General features: G+C 43.3%; 1 protein-coding gene across 3 annotated transcripts in view; it reads right to left on the bottom strand.

The window, feature by feature from the left end:
* The window catches only part of LOC119167698 (uncharacterized), a 211,353-nt gene that overhangs the window by 73,280 nt on the left and 114,962 nt on the right, over positions 1-23,111 (bottom strand). For all 3 annotated transcript variants that reach the window (XM_037419239.2, XM_037419224.2, XM_037419232.2), the window contains exon 4: positions 9,694-9,777. In XM_037419239.2, the coding sequence (XP_037275136.1) occupies positions 9,694-9,777 (84 nt within the window). The remainder of the gene's footprint in view (positions 1-9,693; positions 9,778-23,111) is intronic.

Below are 23,111 nucleotides of genomic sequence, written 5' to 3'. Positions count from 1 at the left end.
ATTAATCAAAAATGATTTATTGAAAGTGGTTTACTTCGTGTCACTATGTATGTTTACCTTAACATTTTAAATCATAAAAATAATTAAACAATACTTACGCGACAAGACGATATGGCACTACGAGCGCATGTGACCTTCGTGCGGCTCGCATTTGCGTTGTTTATGGCCGCGGGGACGCATGACCTCAGTGCCCCAGCGATCTTGCGACGCATCTGCTTGGGGCTTCACGCATGCGCAATACCGCCACCCCAACATATTGGGTACGCAAGCCGCTTGGGTACCCGGCACTAAATCTCTCTATTGTGTCCACCACTCTCGTCCCTCCTCACCATGGAGACGGACAATGGCAGAGCAGGAAGCATGGCTGAAAATGAGGTGCAGGTGTGCAAGTTTAGTTGGTGTCGCTGCATGTGCCTCCAATACGACCACAGAATTGGCCAACGAAAGACTGTGTGCCAGACAAGGCCTGGGCGTTGTCTTTGAGAGACCACCAGCGAACTCTTTGTGTCTTTGCAGTGTACATAGGTCGACAATAAGACGAAAGACAACCACAAAAACAGCCCGCAGACCAAAATCTGCGTCGGGTCTCTTTAGCGTAAACGCGCCTTCACCGAACTTTTTTTTTTCATCGCTTCGTGTAGACATGATTTAGAAACTAAGCAGTAGTACTATGGCAATATCATTCCTGGGCGCTTTTACAGTGAATAATGCCTGCATACAGAAAACGTGTCCCGGTGTTTGTCAAGGCTTTGGGACTCTGTGAGATTGTAGACAGGAATCTCGGCCACGAACGTTGTAAGTTGGCTTGGCATCGGTATTAATGCTGCAGCGGTGGCCATACATGAACCCGCTGGAATAGATCTGGCCGAAATCGATCACTACAATAATTTTCACTAGGCACAGACTCATTTTATCGATAAATGCCAGACACATTTCCACAATCTGATAAGACCCGTTCAAGCATATTCTAGTGTGACTCTTCATACATGTGCTATTATATACTCATGCCAGAGAATAACAATTCTATTGAACCTTCGCATGTTCTGCTAACATATAAACACACATACACACGCTCACACGTGCGCACCACAATATTCGGTTTTGTCACCGTGCCTCACTTGTATGCGAGTGTATGAAAAATTGGGGGACCCTAAGGCTTCGCTTTTAAGAGCAGAACGCGAGAGCAATCTTCTGTTCCTAGTGCGTACTTCCAATACTTAGTGCATTCAATCTTTTCGAACTTGCTATGCACACACTATGTGGCTTTAAGGAAACAGGCGCAGTAGGATGTGGGCCTTTTGTATTGGGTTACCGGCTTTAATCCACGAAGTCATTATGATAATCACATGTTCTCATGCCCGATTGCAAAGGGTGCTTGCACCATGCACACGCATTACTACTGAGATATTTGATGTTGTAGTGTTTAGCATGTATACAGGATGCGTGTGTTTGTAAAGCATGACACGTTCACTGCATTTCCAAGCAGAGGAAATTGTTTTCAATGTATTCACAAGCAGACAAGTGGCTGTGTGATAGAACATCTGCTTGCCACACAGACGACCCAGGTTCGTCCTTACTCGAACCCAAATGACCCGAGTTTAATCCCGACTCTGTTTCAGGATTTTTTTATTATTTTATTTGCATCATTCTCAATTTTTCGGCCACGCATCAGATGATTTTTCTCTCACAACCAAGGACGCTAACACCAACGCCAAAATTTTTGCGAAGCAAGCTCTTTAACCCAATCGCGTTAATATATTGATACATATCTTTATTATGCCCTAACAGCTAATGGCAGTCCGAAGCATTGTTTAGTGACAAAGATAGTGACACACGCAAACGTGCAGGCCAATCGCAACCTTAGAAAGGCCTACTAAAATACTCTTCATGTAGCTAATAAATAAAAAGATGGTGGTCATAAACCTAAAACAGCGTAATGAGAAATGTAGTGTGGGCAGCTGTAGAGAGCACATGTTTTTTACTCAGCAGTGTGGCAAACAGCACAATAATAAGGAACATAAAGCTGAAAAAAATATGTGACAAATTAAATATAAATACTATATTGATTCGCTTCATCTGTTCTTTACTTTACATTAACATGACTAGAAGGGCACACCAAGCGATTTATGCAACTCGTGACCTAACGGACAACAAGAAATGCGCAGAATGAAGAAACATGGGTGTACATGTTATCATGCAAAATCAAGAACATGGTCTACACATAAAGCACAATTTTTTTTGAAGGAATGAAGTAAACTCTGTGTAAGCATTGATTGATTGATTTGTGGGGTTTAACGTCCCAAAATCACCATCTGTGTAAGCATTGTTTCATGCAGCAAACATACACATGACATAGCAGAATACTGTTGATTATCTTTTTTAATTGATACAAAGATAATCCTGCATATTACATGTCATATTATATGCCACATCGTGAACTTACTTACAGAGCAACACCAGAAAAAATACAGGACAGGGAAGGAGCAAGAGAGAAAGAAAAGACAGCGCTGACTCACAACTGAGGCATATCATATAAAGATTAGGGGTAGCAAGTGCGTTAGTGAACCATCCGTCACACTGCATGAAAAAGAATTAAGTTATTTAGGCCAATCTTGTTTGAGTGCGACAACGCTACCTAATGAGTGTGACAACGCTACCTCGGTGCACCTCGTATTCTGCGCATGTTGTGATGTAGGCTGTCAGTACCTATTTATATACTTTTCACCACAATTTTTCCAATAAACAACAGCTGTGAGTCAGCGCCGTCTTTTCTTTCTCTCTTGCCCCTTCCCTGTCCTGTATTTTTTCTGGTGTTGTGCTGTAAGTAAGTTCACGATGGATCCTAACCAACTGGCCCAACTTACCGTCTTACTACAATATATGCCACATATGTTACCCAAAATGTTCGAGCATTGTTACATGCGAACTTGGGTTGTTGCATTGTTGTTCACTCCTTTTATATTCACGAACCGCGTCATCAAGTGAAAAGTGCCACGAAAAAGCAAGGAGTAGGAAACGGGAAGGAGTGGAGTCACGCTGCCACAGTGTGAAAGTGATTTTCCTCAATGTATCTCAATCAGGTGAACTTGCATCCTTATAGCTGGGCTAAAAGTAGCGAATAGCGATTTTATCCCAAAACAGTCTTTTTTACTACCCGTCACAGAGGTTCAGTAGTTATGGCGTACTATTGCTGACCCGCAGGTTACGAGATCGAATCTATGTCGTATTTTCGACGTAGTCGAAAATGCTCTAGGCTCCTGCACATTGATTTAGGTGCAGGTTAAAGACCCAAAGCAGTAAAATTTCCGGAGCGCCCCACTACGGTGTCTCTCTTAATTATATTGTGGTTTCCCCATCAATCAATCATTATCAACTATGTTTTTATCATTGTTTGAAAAACATCAATCCAAGAATAACTTCAATTAACTTTCTTCCTTGATTTTCAGCATGTGGCTGTGGTTGATACTACCCACTCAGCTGAAGCCCTGTACATTCCCGGTAAAGAACAGAGAGAATGTCTTCCGGCCGGACTTGTATTTCACGGTTGATGTTTAAAAAGTGATTCCAACCAATCTAAATTGTTGTAGCATAACTTACAAAAAAATATTAGTTACTGCATATCACAACCATGCTTGGATGTGCACAATAAAGGAAAAAATATTGACTAAGAGCTATCATTGGATCAGGGCTGATTGGCATATAAAGCGTGACATAAAAATCATTCCCATAGGCATGCAGTCACAATCATCCACAGTAAGCAATTGGCTCAGCAAAGTAAGCAAAACCAAAATGTAATAATGAATGTACAAAAACATGCTGCGTATACCTCGCTTCCCACGTTGTAAGCGGAGCCGTGCTTGATTTGTGAAATGCACTTCGCCCGACGAAGACTATGCCATCTACGCTTAACAGAGATTAACGATTAACGACGCCTTCTCCGATTGTGTGGGTCATCACCATGATGCGTTTTCGAAGACTAGTCCAGTCAATGGTGTGACGAGCGGCCATTGCTCGAAATGGACACTGTACTTGTCGTTTACTGTACTTTACCGAGATTACGTTTACTTACTCTCTTCACAAGCATTTGCATAGGAAGAAAGGGGGTCTCATGACTTTGATATACATGTACACAATCTATACTCAAACTACCACCGATAGTCACGTCACAGAGGAAAGCGTATGTATGTCCTCCCTTTCCCCCCCCCCCCCCCCCGTCGGGTCAGTGTGAACCTTCCCCCCCCCCCCCCCCCAAAAAAAATTTCTGGCTTCACCAATGCTTTGTGCCCCCCCCCCCCCCCCTTGCGCTTGCCATGACGAAGTACCAATTTGCATTTCTTTACGTGTGCCATCACCGATAGAAAAATACAGTGCACCAGCAAATACTGCCCAGAGTGCCCATCGCGAAGCCATTGCATTTTTTTTTCAAATGTTTAGAAATTATTGGCACTTCCACATGGCCGCCCGATGGCACGCGATGGCAACGCGAAAGAGCATTTCAAAACTACTGTGCGCAGTCCGGGATATGCAGCTAACCCAGCAACAGACATGGCAACAAAATGAATATAATAATTGGCTGTCTGTGATAAACGTGTGCTGCGATATGCTACAAGCGAAGACTGACAACAAGTTTTACTTCTCGCGTTCTTTTTTTTTTTTTTTTTGAGACAGGTACGGACGCAGGGAGCTAGTCGTCTACTAGATAGTTGAGCGCAGTGCTTTGCTTACTTGGCGTACACACTGTGCCGAGCTGCTTGCTTCCTACTGTGCACCGATGCGGCGAGAAGCCTGCTGCGTTAACACGACGATGCCATTGATTGATATGTGGGGTTTAATGTCCCAAAACCACTATATGATTATGAGAGACGCCGTAGTGGAGGGCTCCGGAAATTTCGACCACCTGGGGTTCTTTAACGTGCACCCAAATCTGAGCACACGGGCCTACAACATTTCCGCCTCCATCGAAAATGCAGCCGCCGCAGCCGGGATTTGAACCCGCGACCTGCGGGTCAGCAGCCGAGTATTTTAGCCACTAGACCACCACGGCGGGGCCAACACGACGATGCCAGATTTCTGCAAGTGATGCTCTAGCAGTTTGGCAGCGGACAGAGGGGCGTTCGAGCTGTCGCCTCTCATGCTATGCTTGCGGTCTCAGTTCCCGCGATCGAAAACGCTCAACTCCGCAACAGTGAACTGCTTTCGTTTTTGCAAAGCGATGCACGCTGAACTCAGTCTAGCACAATGATTGAGGCGGCAGCGATCGGCGCCTCAGCGCTCACAGGTAGTAGCCAGCTATTAAAAGCGTGCAGTAAGCTTAGAGCTTACTGCACGCTATGCCACACACGTAGGCTTTTTGTCCGTGATAAGTCATACTAATGCGCTTTTTAGTAGTCACCTCATCACCTTCATTTTTGGCCAAAAGTTACCAGAAGAAGGACCACTGCAACCCCGCGGAAGTCAATAAAATTGATCGGCCGATTTTGTGATTTTGAAACAGCGCAAATGTAACAGTTCAAGTATAAAGACAACGACCATCATTAAATATTTGCTCATGTTAATTTCGTGCAACGACCATCATTAAATATTCACTCACGTTAATTGCATGCTATCAACATTACTTTCGGTTCCAGAACCACCCTGTGGCACAGCAATGGCACAAATTAAAAAAAGACCATTTTGAAGCATTATGGTGCAGTAATTTCCGGTTGGCACAGGTTAGCACAATCGGTGCAGGTTTCTTACTACTGGGGTTGGCAATCCAAGTAAACAAATGAAGATTACACTAGGCATTTGTTATCCTCTTACAAACTATTCATCGTCATTCATAGATTAGTTGCACGACATTCTCGGCTATGTTATCACTCGGTACCCTTCGTGACCTATCTTTTTTTATTCAGTGACCTGCATTTTCTTCCCATCAACTGGCACAGATGAGTTTTTCTGCTTGATCCCTGTTCAACACAATCTCACCACTTTCTGAATTTCTGTAATTGTTTTAATTTCATGCAAGTTGTAATGCAACCAAGAAGAATAACTAATGAATCATCCAATTCATTAGACTTAGATCTGACTATAGAACCAGACTTCATATCCCAAATCGTTGGTCTTCCTGGTCAGAGCGACCATTTGGTGCTTCGTTTCCGCATTACCACGTCTTTTTCACGTGGAACTAAATAACTGTAGCAACTTTGATGAGCGAAGTGTAAAAGAAAACTGGCATCTTTTCAGAAACCTTGTTACTCATCTCACTGATGTGCCCGTTACCCTGCTACGCATAGGAAACAACACAAAAAGGCTGTGGTATAACACACACTTGAAACAATGTCTAATAGTGAAAGGTGCCTTTTTCGCACAGCCAAGTCACAAAATACAAATGATGGGTGAGCAGCGTATCACAATGCTGATACAGAATACACAGAAGCTGTACATGCTGTTAGGAATAATTTCTAAACACATTTATTGCCAGGAATTTTGTCAAAGAATCCTCAGCAATTTTGGAACATGACCAATTGTAATGAAAACACAGATTTATCACCACAATGAATCTGAGGAACCGCTACCCGCTTAGGATGTGCCACTTTAGTTAAAAAATTTTTTTCATAAATTTTTCAGGAAGCACTGCTGCATCTGCCAATGCAGTTGTGTCCTGTGACTACTGCTAAATGTTTCCTATCACTTTTGATTCTGCTGGAATTGTAAGGTTAATTAACGCCTTAAAAACATCCTCATCATGTGGCACTGACAATGTTGTCACGGGGGTGAGAGAATAAATGAAATAAATATATTTACAAAATATACAGGGAGAGTCAAAGGCAGCTGCAGCCAAGATGAAGGTACAACAGCAACAACAATACGAGCACGATCGCTTTCATCGTTTTCGTCGTCTATGATGCTTTTTCGTTGCCGATGTCGTGTAAAATATAATCCCCCGCCGCTGGAAGCGCCGTCTAGGTGCCTAAAGGAGAGTAGGATCGTATGCGGAGATGTATGGTTTCAGGTGGGTCCCGTGGACGACGTCAGTGACGGGTGCGGACGACGACGACTGACTGTACAATGGAGCAATCTCGTATATGACCTCGGTAAGAAGGCGTAAATCCTTGTAAGGCCCCGAGTAGCAAGACAGGAGCTTCGAAGAGAGGCCAATGTGGCGGCATAGTGTCCAGAGGAGGACCAATGAACCTGGAGAGTAGGAAACTACTCTGTGATGGCTATCGTAGCGGGCCTTCTGAGAGAGCTGCGAGCCAAGAAGACGTTCCCGTGCGATTTAGCGGGCCACTTGAGCCCGAGCAGTGGCATCCCGGGCATACTCTGTAACCGTTTGCGTAGTTGATGGGAAAAGAGTCTCGAAGGGTAACGCTGGATGGTGGCCGAACAATAAATAGAAGGGAGAGAAGCCAGCGGTGTCGTGGCGTGACGAATTGTACGCGAATGTCACATAAGGCAAAGTACTATTCCAATCAAGGTGATCTTTGAAAACGTACATGGAGAGCATTGTTGTCAAGGTTCGATTTAGACGCTCGGTAAGACCATTTGTTTGTGGGTGATTAGCCGTAGTGAGCTTGTGACGCGTCGAACACGAGCAAAGAATGTCACTTACTACTTTTGAATGAAATGAGCGACCACGATCGGTCAGCAGCTGTCGAGGAGCGCCATGGTGAATAATTACGTCATGAAGCCAGAAGTCCGCGACGTCAGTGGCACAGCTTGTCGGTAGCGCTCATGTGATAGTATATCTTGTGGCATAATCAGTGGCTACGGCTATCCACTTGTTTCCAGTGAGAGAAGCAGAAAATGGTCCAACGAGATCAAGACCGACGCGGTAGAAGGGAACGGTGGGTATGTCTATTGGTTGGAGCCGACCAGCTGGTGGCAAGGTGGAATGTTTGGTGCGTTGGCAGGACTCACAAGCAGCAACGTACCGGCGCACAGAACGGTAAAGGCCTGGCCAGAAGAATATACGCCGTACGCGATCGTACGTGCGCGTGACCCCGAGATGTCCCGCGGTTGGGGCGTCGTGAAGCTGTTCAAGTACAGCGGAACGGAGTGTCGCAGGAACTACGAGTAGTAGCTCTGGTCCCTCGGTGCTGGTGTTGCGTCGGTAAAGAATGCCATCCCGTAGAACGAACAAGTGTAGCGACGGGTCTACGTGGGACAAACGTAGACTCTGCATGATAGATCGCAAGTGGACATCGCTGAGCTGTTCCTTGCGTATGTCGATGAAAGCAGACATGGCGAAGACACAAGGGTCAGAATCATGTGCTGAAAGGTCGGGTGGGTCCACGGGGTGACGGGATAGACAGTCGGCATCCCGGTGCATTAGGCCAGATTTGTATGCCACGTCAAAGCTGTATTCTTGTAGTTTCAAGGCCCAACGGCCAAGTCATCCAGTTGGATCTTCAAGGGACGACAGCCAAACAAGTATGGTCAAAATTTTCTGACTGCCCAGACTAGTGCGAGGCACTCACGCTCTGTAATGGAAAACTTGCTCTCCGGAGGAGAAAAGAAGCGACTAGCGTAAGCAATGACGCGATCCTGTCATCGTTGCCGCTGGGTGAGAACAGCACCAATTCCATGTCCGCTGGCATCGGTACGAACTTCAGTATGGGTTGACGGGTTTACCCAGCACCTCCACCAAATGTCTTGGGTGCGACAGAATGAATGAAATAAATATATTTACAAAATATACAGGGAGAGTCAAGAGGCAGCTGCAGCCAAGATGGAGGTACAACAGCAACAACTACACGAGCACGGTTGCTTTCATCGTTTTCGTCGTCTATGATGCTCTTTCATTGCCAATGTCGTGTAACAATATAAACTCAAAGTTTCTCAAGTTGACATGTGCACATTGACATGTGCATAGACCGACCGACATACAGATGGACAGACGCACAGACGAATACATGGACAGACGCACAGACGCATGGACCTCATTGTTAATGACTGTATCGTGCAGCACACGTTTTCCAAATACGCACTCAGATGTATCCACATGCAATCTACCACAGTACGAGGGACGTGCACAGACTTAATGTTTGCCAACTTCCCATTGCAGCCAGTACAAGAACCTCTCTCACTTTACCTGCATGTATGCATGTGTGTTGTAACCACCTCACAGCATATCCACGGAGTGAATGATGAGTGGGGCAAAGCTTCAGAAGATTTTATCGGGAAACAGTGAACCATCTGCTGGCCGCGTCAGTCAGTCATCTGCCTGATGCACGGAGAGACAGACGCACAGACGAACACAGGGACGCACGAATGTACGGACAGACGCAAGAATGGGTAAACGAAAGCAAGAGCAAATGCACAGACATTTCGCCCCACTTATCATCATTCACTCTCTGAATATGCTGTGTTTTTCTTGCCATGAATAGCGAAGGAAGTTTTATGCTAAGAGTATAGGGGTATTTTGGTATGCTGCAACACAGTGGTGTTTATTTTATAACTTTTTTTTGCTATCTCGTCTATAAGGCTTACAAATTGTTTGTTGCTTTGGTTGTCATTAATAATGTCTAGTTTGATTTCTTGTACAATGTCCTTCCCTTGTGTACATCATTATTTAACAAAGAAACAAAATTTTAAAAAATAAATAAAACATTGGGGAAGTGAAAATTTAGTGTGTGTGCGTATTCTGACATGTCGTCTTGTTTGCACAACCCCCAGGAAGCCTTCCCAAGATCTCAAAGGCTCACTCACTGACAGTGGGCCACGATAGCAGCCAGGCCATTCTCAGTGATGTCCCAGCACCAGGGCAGCTCGAGGGTGTGCAGCTGTGGGCACCTGCGTGTATGAACACAGTTGCACTACTGCTCAGGTGGGTGCGTGGGAGGGTGGAATCTTTCTTGAGAGTGAATAATGTAATGCATCTTGTCTACCTAATTACAGGAATGTTTCAAATTTGTGCTTGCTCAAAGAGTCCAGTTATACTCAATCAGCAGCACCACACTGAAGGCAAATCTTGACTCAACATACATCATTAAAATATCATTTTAGTAAGGTTGCATGAAAATCAAGCACTTAAAGGGGCCCTGCAACACTTTTTGAGCATGCTCAGAAAATGCTGCCGATCGGTAGTAGACGCTCCCGACAACCCACGAGCCAAATATGATAGTGCAGCTTGCGGCCTGGAAGTCACAATAAATTATCAAAGTCAGCTAAAAGTTGCTTTCTCTTCAGTTCAGTTCAGTTCAGTTCAGTTTATTCATTCATTCAAAATACAAAATTCGTAGAGTGTAGTATGCAGACGAGGGTCCCAAAGTCAAGCGACTGCAGGGGGACCCTCGGTTAAATATAACAATAAAATGATTATATAACAGCACGTAAAACACGCAACACAAAGAAAAATAAACAGTGAACTATACATAAAATAACATCAAGTAAACAAAACAGGCAGTCAGAATGCGACACAAGAACATTATTAATAAGATTATATAAGTAAAACATAATCACGCCAAAAAGCAATAACGTAAATTTGCAAAGACTTTCCCATGTCATGCCCGGATACCAAGAATCGTTTAGTAATCATCGTTGTCAACCTAGTTATGCAAGATGAAGTTTTTAAGATCACGTTTGAATGCATAAAAAGATGATGATGATTTTAGTGTATAGGGCAGGTTATTCCACAATTTGATGACCGCGAAGGCGGACGTCATTTTGCCATAATTGGTGTTACATTTAGGTAAAAGGAAGTTGTGACTGTGGGCGAATCTAGTGCTATTGGTGTTAGTGAGTAAACTAGCATCGATTAAATCAAACACAAGCTGTTTGTTAAGTTGTTTATATAACAATGTGATTAAGTGAAATTTAAATAAGCCAGACACAGTAAGAATACAGTTAGCCTGAAAGAGTGGGGTAGCATTAGAATAAGATGAACTGTTGGTAATAATGCGCATGGCCTGATTCTGAATGTGCTGTACAGACGAAATATGAATGTTATATGTATTTCCCCATGATGTAATGCCATAGGTGATGTGACTATGTATGAAGGCAAAGTATAAAGACAATAAGGCTTCAAGTGAAAAAAAAGGACGAGATTTGATGAGTGATCTTATACCAAATGCTGTTTTTTGTTTAACGTAAAGAATATGATTGGTGAACTTTAAATGAGGGTCCAATTTTATGCCCAGAAAACACACACAGTTAGACGCAGGAATGAAATGATTGTCAATGAACACTTGTGGAATGAAAGGTAGCATTTTTTGTGATGTTTTAAAAACCATGAATTGAGTTTTGAGCGGGTTTAAAATTAAGTTGTTTAAGCGACACCATTCAACGACATTAGTCAGTTCCTTGTTCAACATATTGATCAGAGTAGGTAATGATTGATGCGAGATGGAAATGGTCGTATCATCAGCGTAAAGAATAACTTTAGAATCTCCAAGGCAGTCAGGCAAATCATTAATATAGATACAAAACAGTAAGGGTCCAAGAATAGAACCCTGTGGGACCCCTTGATTAATTATTTTAACATTAGAATAAACGCCCCCAATGCAGACTGATTGTTCACGATCAAGAAGGTAGTTTTTTATGAAGGTCAAGGATGGGCCAGTGATTCCCAAGGACTCTAATTTGCTAAATAAAACATTATGACTAATAGAATCAAAGGCTTTCGTGAAATCAAGAAATACAGACCCTGTGAAATTACCGTTGTAATTTATTGAGAGTTACCTCTCAATAAATCCCGCAATAAGCCCAAAAATCACTCATAGTAAGCCGATCTATGAGCCATTGGCTGAATTGAACATGGTGCGCTCGGTCGTTAAAGAGACCACCGCCAAAGGTCGTCACTTGTTCACAGGCACGCCCTATTGCACTGAAAAAGCCACGGATTCAAAGAAAAAAGAAAAAGAAAAAGTGTTCAAGGCCAACAAGGCGTGCATGACGATTTTTGTTTGCCCCTCCCATCCCTCCCTACTTGGCTTCCAGCACTTTTGTCGGGACAAGAGAAGAGAGAATGCGATTGCAGCGTGTGACAAATTTTTGTAACTCCGCTTGTACTCGACGGATTCTTAAAATTTTTGCAGCCTTGAGTTTGTGAGGCAATACGCTTTTCCAGTGAATTATTTCCTCGGTTACTCAAAAAAGTGTTCAAAGGCCCCTTTAAGAAATTCAAACTTGCCTCATAGGAATCAAAACTTTCTAAATTTCAAAGAGCTCATTTGAAATGTATCAGTCGACTTCACTTCATACAACCAATATGGAAAAGTGGTTTGAATGCAGCATAGGGCCACAATGCCTTAGAAGAGACTATTCAGAAAAAGTCCACACTGCTGTGAAGCGACAAGTGTCTGCTTGTGTCGTGCCACCATTTCTCAGGTAATTGGAATTTGGTAATGTGCAGTATATTACTGCTCAATTCAATCTGGAACTTCAGTGTTTAGCAGCAATGGCATCTCAACGATTTTATTTGTCCTACCGGAAGAATGACCCAGAAGTTCCACTTATTATTTTTTTTTCTGCACCAGTACACCTAACGGCATAAATGACATAAAAATACAGAAGTGGTCTATAATGCGCTGATGCATTTGAAATAAACATCCATCAACACTGCTGAGGAGTACGAGGAGTAAATTATGAGCTTCTGAAAACATAAGAGTACACTTGGAAGTATAGTCTATATTTACTAAAGTAACATACAATCAATGGACAATATACGTGTCACTCACATTATAGGTAACATTCAATAAGCACCCACAGGTTCGAATAAAATATACACCATGAGCCCTCTCTCACAAGAGAAAGTTTATTGCATGTGTGAAAAAACCTATGTGCAAACATGGGGGGGGTGGGGAGTCATGCGTGTCACAAAGATGTACAAAAATACAAACAACCAAGGGGCATGTTTACAGTAGATTAATAAACTTGAATTCCAAACTTACAATGAGACTTCCACAAAGTGCGGCGTTTCTTATCATACGATATGCCCCCAAGATTTTTCAAAAAGTCTAATAAGGTGATGGCACGAATTGCTGTGCTTTCAAAAGTGTGATTACATTTCCATGGCCGACAATGCAAGGTCAAATGAGAAGGCTCCATTTGCTTAATTCCGATGGTCTCCGAGACAAGTATTAACACATCGACCAGTCTTATTGGTGAACATGTGAACACAATAAGGAAGACTTCAGTAAGCAACTCTTGCACAACAACTAACAAAACAGATGACATGTCTCTGACCACATTTTTATTTGCCCACTGCACACCATACAACCTCTCGTGCACTATGAAACAAATGTGATTGAGCTTGTTTTATGCAGAAAACACAGCCCTCACCCCATATTGGTTTACTTCATGTTTTTCGGCCATGCGACTTACAAGAATGAAAGCTTTCGTTAGTTGGTGTGCGTTCATACTGACAAGCTTTTTTCAGCATGTGAACACAGGAAAAAAGGCCAGAGTATTCTGTCTACTTTTTTTTTTTGCCTATGTTTGGACACTGAAAAAACTTGTAGGTATGACCATGCGACTTCCTATGCATATATAATATACCTGCAATATTCTCAGTTTTCTTTTTTTTTTCATTATTCATGAGTGGAAGATGACTGTATCTTCTCTTCCAGTACAAATGAGATTTTCAAAAACCGATGCAATGGTGTGCAGGATATCCTTGGACGATCACTTGGCGGTTTATACTGTTCAGCTTATATGTGCAAGCCTTTATTCCAATGCCATGCATACATTACAAGTTTGATCTCATTCAAATGCCCCATGATAAAATTGAAGCCTGGTTTCACTGAATGCAGATTGCATAAGTACACAGCCAGGAAACATGCTCTGCAGTGGTAAGCACGTACCAAGAAAGAGCAAATTAGCAGAGCAAGATAAATCGCAAGCGAATCCTATCCTGTCTCTTTATCAAACACATTCACAATGAGTTCCCTTCTTGCACAGCATCCGACATATCAACGGAAATAGAATAATCATCAGTATACGTAGCTGAACACTGCAGCTTGGCGTTAACAGCTCTATGACAAGTAACCAATGAATAAACATAAATTTAGGGTTCTAGCTCGCATTGCTCAGTATGGCATGTTTTGACAACATGGTATTCTCACAACCTATGGTGCACTGGTCTGGGGACGACAATGCAAGACTTATTTCAAAAGCGTGCAATGCACATAGTTTCTAACGCTTCTTACCTAAGTCACACGCAGGACATGTTCGAAAAGCTTAAAAACTGGGGGACCCTTAAGGTTTACCTTCAAGAGTTCAGCGCGATAGCGATATTTTGTTCCTAGTGCATACTTCAAAGACTTAGTGCATGAAATCTTTTTAAACTTGCTATGCATCTACTACGTGGCCTTGATCGTGCAGTAGTGTGTGTGTGTGCCTTGTAGTTAGTGACTGGCTTTAAACTATGAAGTCGTTAAGATAATCCCATGTTCAAATGCCTCATGGCAATGTACGCGTGTACCACACGTTATTACGGCAATATTTCATATTGTATTGTGAATCATGCATACAGAACACGTGTTTGTAAAGCATGAAACCTTCACTGCATTTCCAAGCAGAGGAAGTTATTTTCACTACATTCTCAAGCAGAGGCATGGCTGTGTGGTAGAACACCCACTTGCTACACAAACGACCCAGGTTCGATCCTCACTGGCACACAGGATTTTTTCTTTTTATTTGCAGCTTTCCCAGCTTTTCAGTCAAGCAAGAATGATGATTTTTTGCTTACAGTCAACGATGCCGACACTGACAATTCTATGAAATGACCTCTTTAAAACTATAGCATCGAAATTATAAGTTTACAAAACATATACAATTTCAGAGTATTTTGGCAACGCAAGTTGGAAACAAAAAAGAAAATTTTACTTCTAAAGGCATTGGCAAAATTGATAAAAAATGAACCTGCATAACACACACGCCTTCCTCAGATATGGAAAGTTCGAAAACGCCATATGACTTATAAAAAGCAAATGCTCAGGTGCACATTATCTACACTACTGAATGAACTTGCCACGGATGGTACGAATGTAGCTTCAATGGCTCCGAGTCAATTATGCAACGGTCATTGTCCTTTTTGTTCAATGTACTACATATGCTTGCTACTTCCATTTTATATTTAGCAAATTTCTAATAGTTTTGATATGTCGATTACTAAGAATTACAATTTAGCAAATTTCTTGTAGTTCTAACGTGTATATGTCAATTACTAAGGATTGTAATACAGAAAAGTTTTTGTAGTTCTGATGTGTATATATGGTTTTTCCTTTACTGATGTCTATGCATACCTCCTCTGTGCTTTTCCCTTTATATTTTTCTTTCACTATGTATTGCTTTCTACTTCTACTGTTGTTGTAATTCACACCAATGTATGCCCTAGTCTGGTGCACAGATCTAGTCAAGCCTTTTCAGGCTTTTTTTTTTTTGTCTGTGCACCAAACATCCCTCAGAAGTTGAATAAAATTGAATGATTTTAACATGCATCCGCATGCAATAACTCTCACGTCACTTCACTGCTATGTCCGATATACATCCACTCGGTATACTGACTGCCTTATTCCTTTTACATTTCATGCGCACATGAAAGTGTGTTTGCACTTGTGTCCACTTGCGGTTTAATAACAGTCAACAAGTGGTGATGCATCTTTTCGTTTCGTTCTCCCAACGCACAAACCAGTAACGGGAAACCAAACAGCTGGCTCCCTCTACGTACACACTTTCCCATAGTGCTTCGCACACCTTCAGGGTGCTCTCCGATTGCTCGTAGAAGGTCTACTAGTGTGCACAATGCGGTCGCACCTGTTTAGCTGCTGTGGCTGTTCACCGATCTGCAGGGGTTGCCTCGAGTGGCACAGCATCAGTACGAACCACAGAACCAGTGGTTCCTACTGGTGCTGTGCCACTGGAAGCAAACCCTGCAGATCGGTGAACAGTACCAGTACGAACCACTTGCTTTTCACTTGGCCTAGCGAGCATGTGATAGTACCATCACACACTGCACAGGTTGAATAAAAGCAGCAGAAAACCCAAATTAACACACCTTCTTTTATGGTGGCCAGGCTTTTCATTTTCTGACCCCACAGCACCAAATAATCTAGCAAAACCTTGCATGGTGTTATGAATTTTTATCACTGCCATGCACTGGTTTAAAACAAGTGTTAAAAGTTGGCTATACCACAGAACACCAAAATAGCTTCATGGATGAATCGGTAACACTGCTAGCTGTAGATAAACATGTCTAAAAAAACTTTGTGGCTGCTCAGAATTTGTTGCAACAGAGCACATGGCAAAAAAGGATTCTTTTGTAATGAAAGCAGCTGCTCTGGTTGTTGTTACATGAGAGATGGCCTGTTTGCAATGTTCTTTAACCTCACATAATCAATCAGAGCTCATTTCATTTAGTCCTATCGCTGCTTGATGCAAGGCAACAACCAGAACACTGAATCAAGTCCATATGAAACTGCTCCAGGGTGCCTACAAACATGCGCCATAGTTGAGGTCTTTCCAAGCCCCCAACTGGCACTGCAAAATAACCTGCTTCACTTCAGGAGCTACTCTCTACTGCGTAACGCACAATTTCAAAATGAGTTTGCCAAAAGTGCCAGTTCAGACGATTGGCACCAGTACAAGCGTCCATTTATTACCAGGGCAGAAATTGGGTCTTGTTTGCAACACATGAAGAATATTCAGCTTGACTCAACACAGGAACGAAAAAGCAGATATGTGTAACCACAAGACACAGCACAAATTTCTGTATTGGTAATGCCCACAAGCTACAACAAGTATCTACACACACAGGGACGTCAACTTTTCAGTGACGCTATACGAAATTAGGCCACTCAAAACTTTACAAACAGCAACCTTGCAAACAGAAAACCCCTAGTGTAGGTATGTGCCACAGTAATTGGGCAAACCCTACTGCTCCACTAATATGTGATGAAAAGATGCAAAAAAACGTTTCCTACTTAAAGGTATCTCTCTGCAGCTGTCACGAAAATTTTCCGCCGTAGAATACCTTTCACCAAAACTCTGTGCCACTTCTGCGCTGTGTGCTGCACGGCTTCGTTCACATTAATGAGGTTCTTTAAACACACACCTCTCCTTTCTTTAGATCACACACTATCGGATAGCAGTCACTCTCACCCGAACTTCTGCAGCAGCTCAAACAGGTGAAGCTGTGAGCCCCTTTTGGCGTAACACTGGGTTTCAGGCCAGTAGGAACTAAGGTCATGTAAAACTTCTAGTATATAAGTCACTCGTACTCCCGGAGCTAGAATACGCTTCTCTCATATGGTCACCTCATCAAACATACCTTATCAAAGCTCTAGAAGCCATCCGAAACCGCACAATAAGGTTCATTCAATCATCATATTTTTAATATACCAGCGTATCACAACTAGAAATTCCGTCTGGCTTAAACATGCTATCGTTCCGGCACCGCATCGATTCATTAATACTTTTTCACAAGTTTTTCTACAGCTCACTTCATCATGCCCCATATATTCTGGCCCCGCCACCGCACACATCTCTGTGCACAGGGCACCATTTACAAGTTACTCGTCCCTGCAGCCACACTGCGACTTTTTCTGAATCTTTCTTTTGTCGATCATCAGCTGACTGGAACAGCCTGCCTCACGATATCGTCGAAACCATCTGCTTATCCTCATTTTCTGAAAAAATAAAATTTGGTATGTCTCAATAAATGTATTGTAGCCACCATCCTGTACATGCATTGTAACCACTATCTTGTAAATGTATGTAACCACTGTTTTGTATGTAGCCACTATTATGTTAACTCCACCCCTTATGTAATTAATACCTCCCTGCGAGGTCTTTAAATTAAAGAAAATAAAGTGAAATGAAGTCAAGTGAAGGTGAGCCTTTGACTGACAGCGTTCTTCAGCTCAGACAAAAGATATAGAGTGTGTGCCAACTATCCAGCACTAAGCTTTCAAAAAAGAGGAACTGTGTGTGTAAGGTGAAGAAGGCCTTGTACATGCTGATCCCAGTACATTGAAGTAGCCACTAGTATTCGTTTTCAATATTGAGGTCGCAATAATTATTACAGTTATAAAAGTGACTTGTTACTTTGTGGAGCCTACTTTGGAGCAAGAAAAGTACTGTTTTGTGTTTTGTGAAGCCATATGTGTTTTCAGAGCAGAAAAAATTTCAATTTAAAGCAGCTAGTGGAGTTTCAAAAGCAGATACAAAATTTGCCACACAACAATTGGAATTCAAAGCAGTGATGAAGCATCTCCTGAATATTATTATTTGTTATAAAATTTATCTTACAACGTAAATTTCAAGACGCCAACAATTACAAAGATAGCTGGCTGTCAGAAATGTGCTGTGAAAAGAGCTATATCGTTAAAATAGCAGTATTTATAGCAGAAATCGAATCAAAACAATGAAGCTGTAAATCCCATTCCATAAGTAATCCCAGTCCCACATAACTGTTGCCAAATTAGCAGTAGATAATCAGTATATACGAGATAAAAGTGATCCTGCCCATTTTCACATATCACCACACTAGCCTACAACTCTAGCTGAAAAAAAAAAAACACTGCCACATAAGCTACATGCTTAATATGTTGCAACGATAAATATGTTGCAATGTTGCACACTAGCAACATACTTTCCAATTTCTTTAGGACTTATGAGTCAGTCAAACAGCAAAAGTTTGGAGCATACTTTTCAATTTCTTTAGGACTTATGAGTCAGTCAAACAGCAAAAGTTTGCCATTCCCATTCTCTCAGTGTCTATTCGGAGCAAGTTTGGAGCAATTACAAACAAAAATTACTGCTTGGAGCAGCATGGAGCAGCACTTCCATCACTGTTAATATAAATCTTGATGCTTGACAAGTGCTCACGTAATTATCAAAAATGTCAATCAGAAATGTGTAGGCATTGTTAATATATGTTATATAGGTAAGTGTGTCGATTTTGGCAATGTACTCACGGTGTGCTCTTCTTTCAGCTGACAAAGGCCTAAAATGTGAGCAATTATGCATCACTACATTTTCTCAGTAAGTTCAAATAAGCTTACCACAAGCAACCACTTCAACTGTTGCCCGCGACAGCGTTCTACACCTTGGCAAGAGCACAAGATAAGTGCACACAACATGCGTTGCATTTTCGCATGAATTTATTCCCCTCGATTTAAAACACTATCATTATTCATATCTCATGGCTGACTGTTCTTATTATTAACAAGGTAGGAGCACTGTTTTGGCCTTAGCCTGACTCTGCGAGACAAAAGCGAAGCACCGAGCAAAGTGGCAGATGCGGTAGTAAATTTAAGTGAGTAAAAGTCTTTTCTTGCATTCTGTTCTGCCTGTACTGGCTCCTTCACAGTGAGCCTATCTGAAGGCACTGCCTCTTCACTCGTGCTGCAGTTTACGCATGTGATATTTTCATATTTTTCAGGCTTCCTTTATCATGCAGAAAAAATTAGCATGCAATCAGTAAGCCACTGAAAATGGCAAAGTAAGATGTCACTTAAGCATGCTTACTATGGGGTCTTAAAGCTACTTGCACTACAGTTAAACCTGGATATAACAAATTGATAAATTCATGGAAATATTCGTTATAAAGAGGATTTCGTTATGTGTAGGTTCAGTACGAAAATTTAGAAAATAAACACACCAATTGAACAAAAGAGACACTGAATGCAGAGCTAACCCAAAACTCTAATTTAGTGATAAAAAACTGCGTTACTGTTGCGATATCAATTATATGGACACTGTCTACGGGTTATTGCCGTCGCCGCCATGTCCCATAACAGGTCCAAATTGATAACATGCCCCAGGACATGGTGACATTTACGAGCGTGTAAAGGCGCGCAAGCGCTGCTGAAGCAGAGATCAAATGAGTCGGTCCACCTCTATCGTCTGAAAGGTGCATAAGATAACATCCCCTGTGTGTTTGAACTGCCATCGAATGCTCAAATATAAAGGAAACCACCGGTCTTAAACGAGCATGAAAAAACTCAGGAGGGGAGAGGGGGATCGCTCAGCAACAATGAACTTTATTCAAGGGCGGTCGTGATCGCTAGCACGCTTGCTATATCAGCAAGTATCAGTGCGCTTTCAAACCAAAGGGACTGTGCAGAATGGCCACTTCTCCCTGGAGCGGCCGTCTTTGCTCATACCAGCGTTTTGTAGGAATTCCGCGATATCGGATCCACAAGAGTTGACTGCCAGCCTTAGTTCGTATAACATTACAAATTAATGCTATCGCACTCATTGTATTGCACTCAACACAATGTCGTGTCGTCACTAGAATTAAACGGTTAATCGCGAAAGCTACGAGCCTGCGAGCCATCAGCGCAGTGCAAGACGAAAGCGCATGACCAGTCGACCTCCGAAAAATCTATCGCAACTGTGGTCTCGCACAGTTTCAATCAGCGCCTAATCTGACATCCCCTCGGTGGTGATGACACGGTTGTCTGCATTTAAAAAAAATAAAAGCAAAAAAACGCAAAGCTTAACATTGTCAGTGGTCGCAACATAGTGAAACTATGCACGCGTGCACGGCGTCGACAACGAAGAGCGAACGACATGAACACAGACACTGATACCGCGGCAAACTATTCGTTAAAGCACCCTCCATATGCAGCGTGGTTCCACATATGTGATGCTAACTAAAAGCAGGCACTGTCAACGCAAAAGCAGTTTTTTTTTGTTTTGTTTTGAGGGAGAAGGGGCAGATATGCACATGCGTCTGCAGCAACAAGAACAGCAGCAATACCACCTCGTGCAGAGCTGGCCTGCCTCGTGCTCACCCATGCGCAATTACGAGCGCTCCCTCGCACCTGCTGTGCTGTGTGCGCTACCGCTGCTTCACGCTTTGGTGGCACACCCATGGAAGATGCGCTGTCGCACCGAAAACCGGGGCTGAATTACCTAAATTCCTAGGTTGTCCGTGGGAAAAGTTTGTTATATTGTCACGTAATACAAGAGGGGGAACACACACAATGATTTATTGAGGGCGAACTTGTGCCCAGAAAAGTAGCTATGTCACAAAGAAGAGTCTGCTAAAAGCGCTCCGCCTACGTGTCCCTCCCTGACCAACTCCTCCATCAGTCTTCCCGGCTCGTGCTCGTACACCGGAGGCATGCGCTGCTTTGCCGAAGATGCGTGAGCAGGCGCGAGGCACAGTAGATGCCCACATAGCGTCTCGTTGGTTGCGAGGCACTGCAGACGCCCACATAGCGTCTCGTTGATTGCGAGGCACTGTAGATGCTCTCATAGCGTCCCGTTGGTCCTCTTTGTAAAATAATTAGTAGGAGCAATCTCTGTGGCATTACTCCCCCTCCGAAATGCGCATCATCTCGATGCGTGAATTCAGAAGGTTAATAGTCGAGGGGGTAGATGTTTCATTCTCTTTCGTAGTATGGCTTCATGCGGACAACGTGGACGACCTCCGCATGGTTTTGCCGTTTCGAGCGCTCTTGTCCGTCAGGGATTACTTCATAAGTTAGGTCACTTAGCCAGCGAAGGACCTTGTATGGACCAAAGTACCGTCGAAGGAGCTTTTCTGACAGGCCGCGGCGTCGTATTGGTGTCCAGATCAATACTTGATCACCTGACTGGTACTTGACTCCCCTGCGGCACAGGTTGTAGTAGTCTGCATCCTTGAACTGTTGTTGACGTATTCGGTGCCTTGCCAACTGGCGTGAGCTTTTCTGACAGGCCGCGGCGTCGTATTGGTGTCCAGATCAATACTTGATCACCTGACTGGTACTTGACTCCCCTGCGGCACAGGTTGTAGTAGTCTGCATCCTTGAACTGTTGTTGACGTATTCGGTGCCTTGCCAACTGGCGTGCTTCTTCAGCTTTCTGCAGAAATTCGTCAATGTCAGATGGCTCGTAGTAGTCATTGTCGACTGGGAGCATGACAACGAGAGTTGAATTGACTATGCGACCATAGACAAGCTGAAATGGGGTGACGCCGGTGGTCTCTTGGAGGGCCGTATTATAGGCGAACGTTGCGTAAGGCGAGATTTCATCCCACGTTTTATGCTCCAAGCCCACGTACATCGACAGCATGTCAGCGATCGTGCGATTTAGGTGTTCCATTAACCCATTCGTTTCGGGATGGTACGCAGTGCTTTTCCTATGGCTGGTGTTCGTCATTATCATCAAACATTGCATCAACTCTGACGTGAAGGCTGGTCCTTGGTCGGTGATTACTACCTTTGGGGCGCCATGTCGAAGAACTATGCTGTGCATGAAAAACTTGGCTACTTCAGCTGCCGTTCCTCGTTCAAGGCAGCCGGTTTCAGCATACTGCGTTAAGTAGTCGGTAACGACTACGATCCACTTCTTGCCCAATGATGACATTGGGAATTTCCTTAGATATTCCTGTTCTGCTAGATGGTCGCTAAGTCAGCGCTTTAGTGGACACTGATGCGGAGTATTCCATAATTAGCGAAAAGCTGGCCGCCGTTCTCAAGGAAGTAACGACGCCTTGGAACCGAACGCCAATTCGTACAGCTGGCGGGCATATCGTCACGCCACCGGTATGTGCACGGCAACACTGCAAGTTCGCGGTTGTACATTTGTTGCCAGTTTGAGCGTTCTCCGGCAGTGTTCTCAAGACCTGATTATTGGCATGGATTTTCTCAGGGAGCAAGGTGCTATAATTGACATTCGACGACGTCTAGTCACTTTCGCGACCACAAACGCCACAACAGCTTACGCAGACCACAGCCACTCCCGAGTGTCTCTTCGCGTTGTCGACGACGCTGTCACGTTACCACCCCATGCAACTGTTGTGATTCAGGTGGCGTGGGACGGAGTGATGCACGGTGAAGCAGTCGTGGAAAGCAGTCACTCGCTTCTGCTGTCTCAAGGTGTCTGCGTAGCGAGAAGCCTTGTTGACCTTCGTGATGATCACTGCGACGTTTTTGTCACAAACTTCAGCTACGAGTACCGGCACCTTTTTCCTGGAACTATCATCGCCTACGCTGACCCAGTCGCCAATGTCATCGAGTGTTTTGCTTCCGAGGCCATCGGCACTGCTGAAGCGCCTTTCCGCAGCGTCGACATCAATCCAACGCTTTCTGAAGCAAACAAGCAGCGTTTGAGCGAATGTTGCTGGAGTTCCCCACATGCTTTGCACGTTCTTCAGAGATACGTCAAACACCGATAACGAAACATCGTAT

This window comes from Rhipicephalus microplus, chromosome 3 (genome assembly GCF_043290135.1).
Source record: "Rhipicephalus microplus isolate Deutch F79 chromosome 3, USDA_Rmic, whole genome shotgun sequence".
Lineage (NCBI taxonomy): Eukaryota > Metazoa > Arthropoda > Arachnida > Ixodida > Ixodidae > Rhipicephalus > Rhipicephalus microplus.
This window is presented reverse-complemented; position numbering and strand designations above follow the sequence as displayed.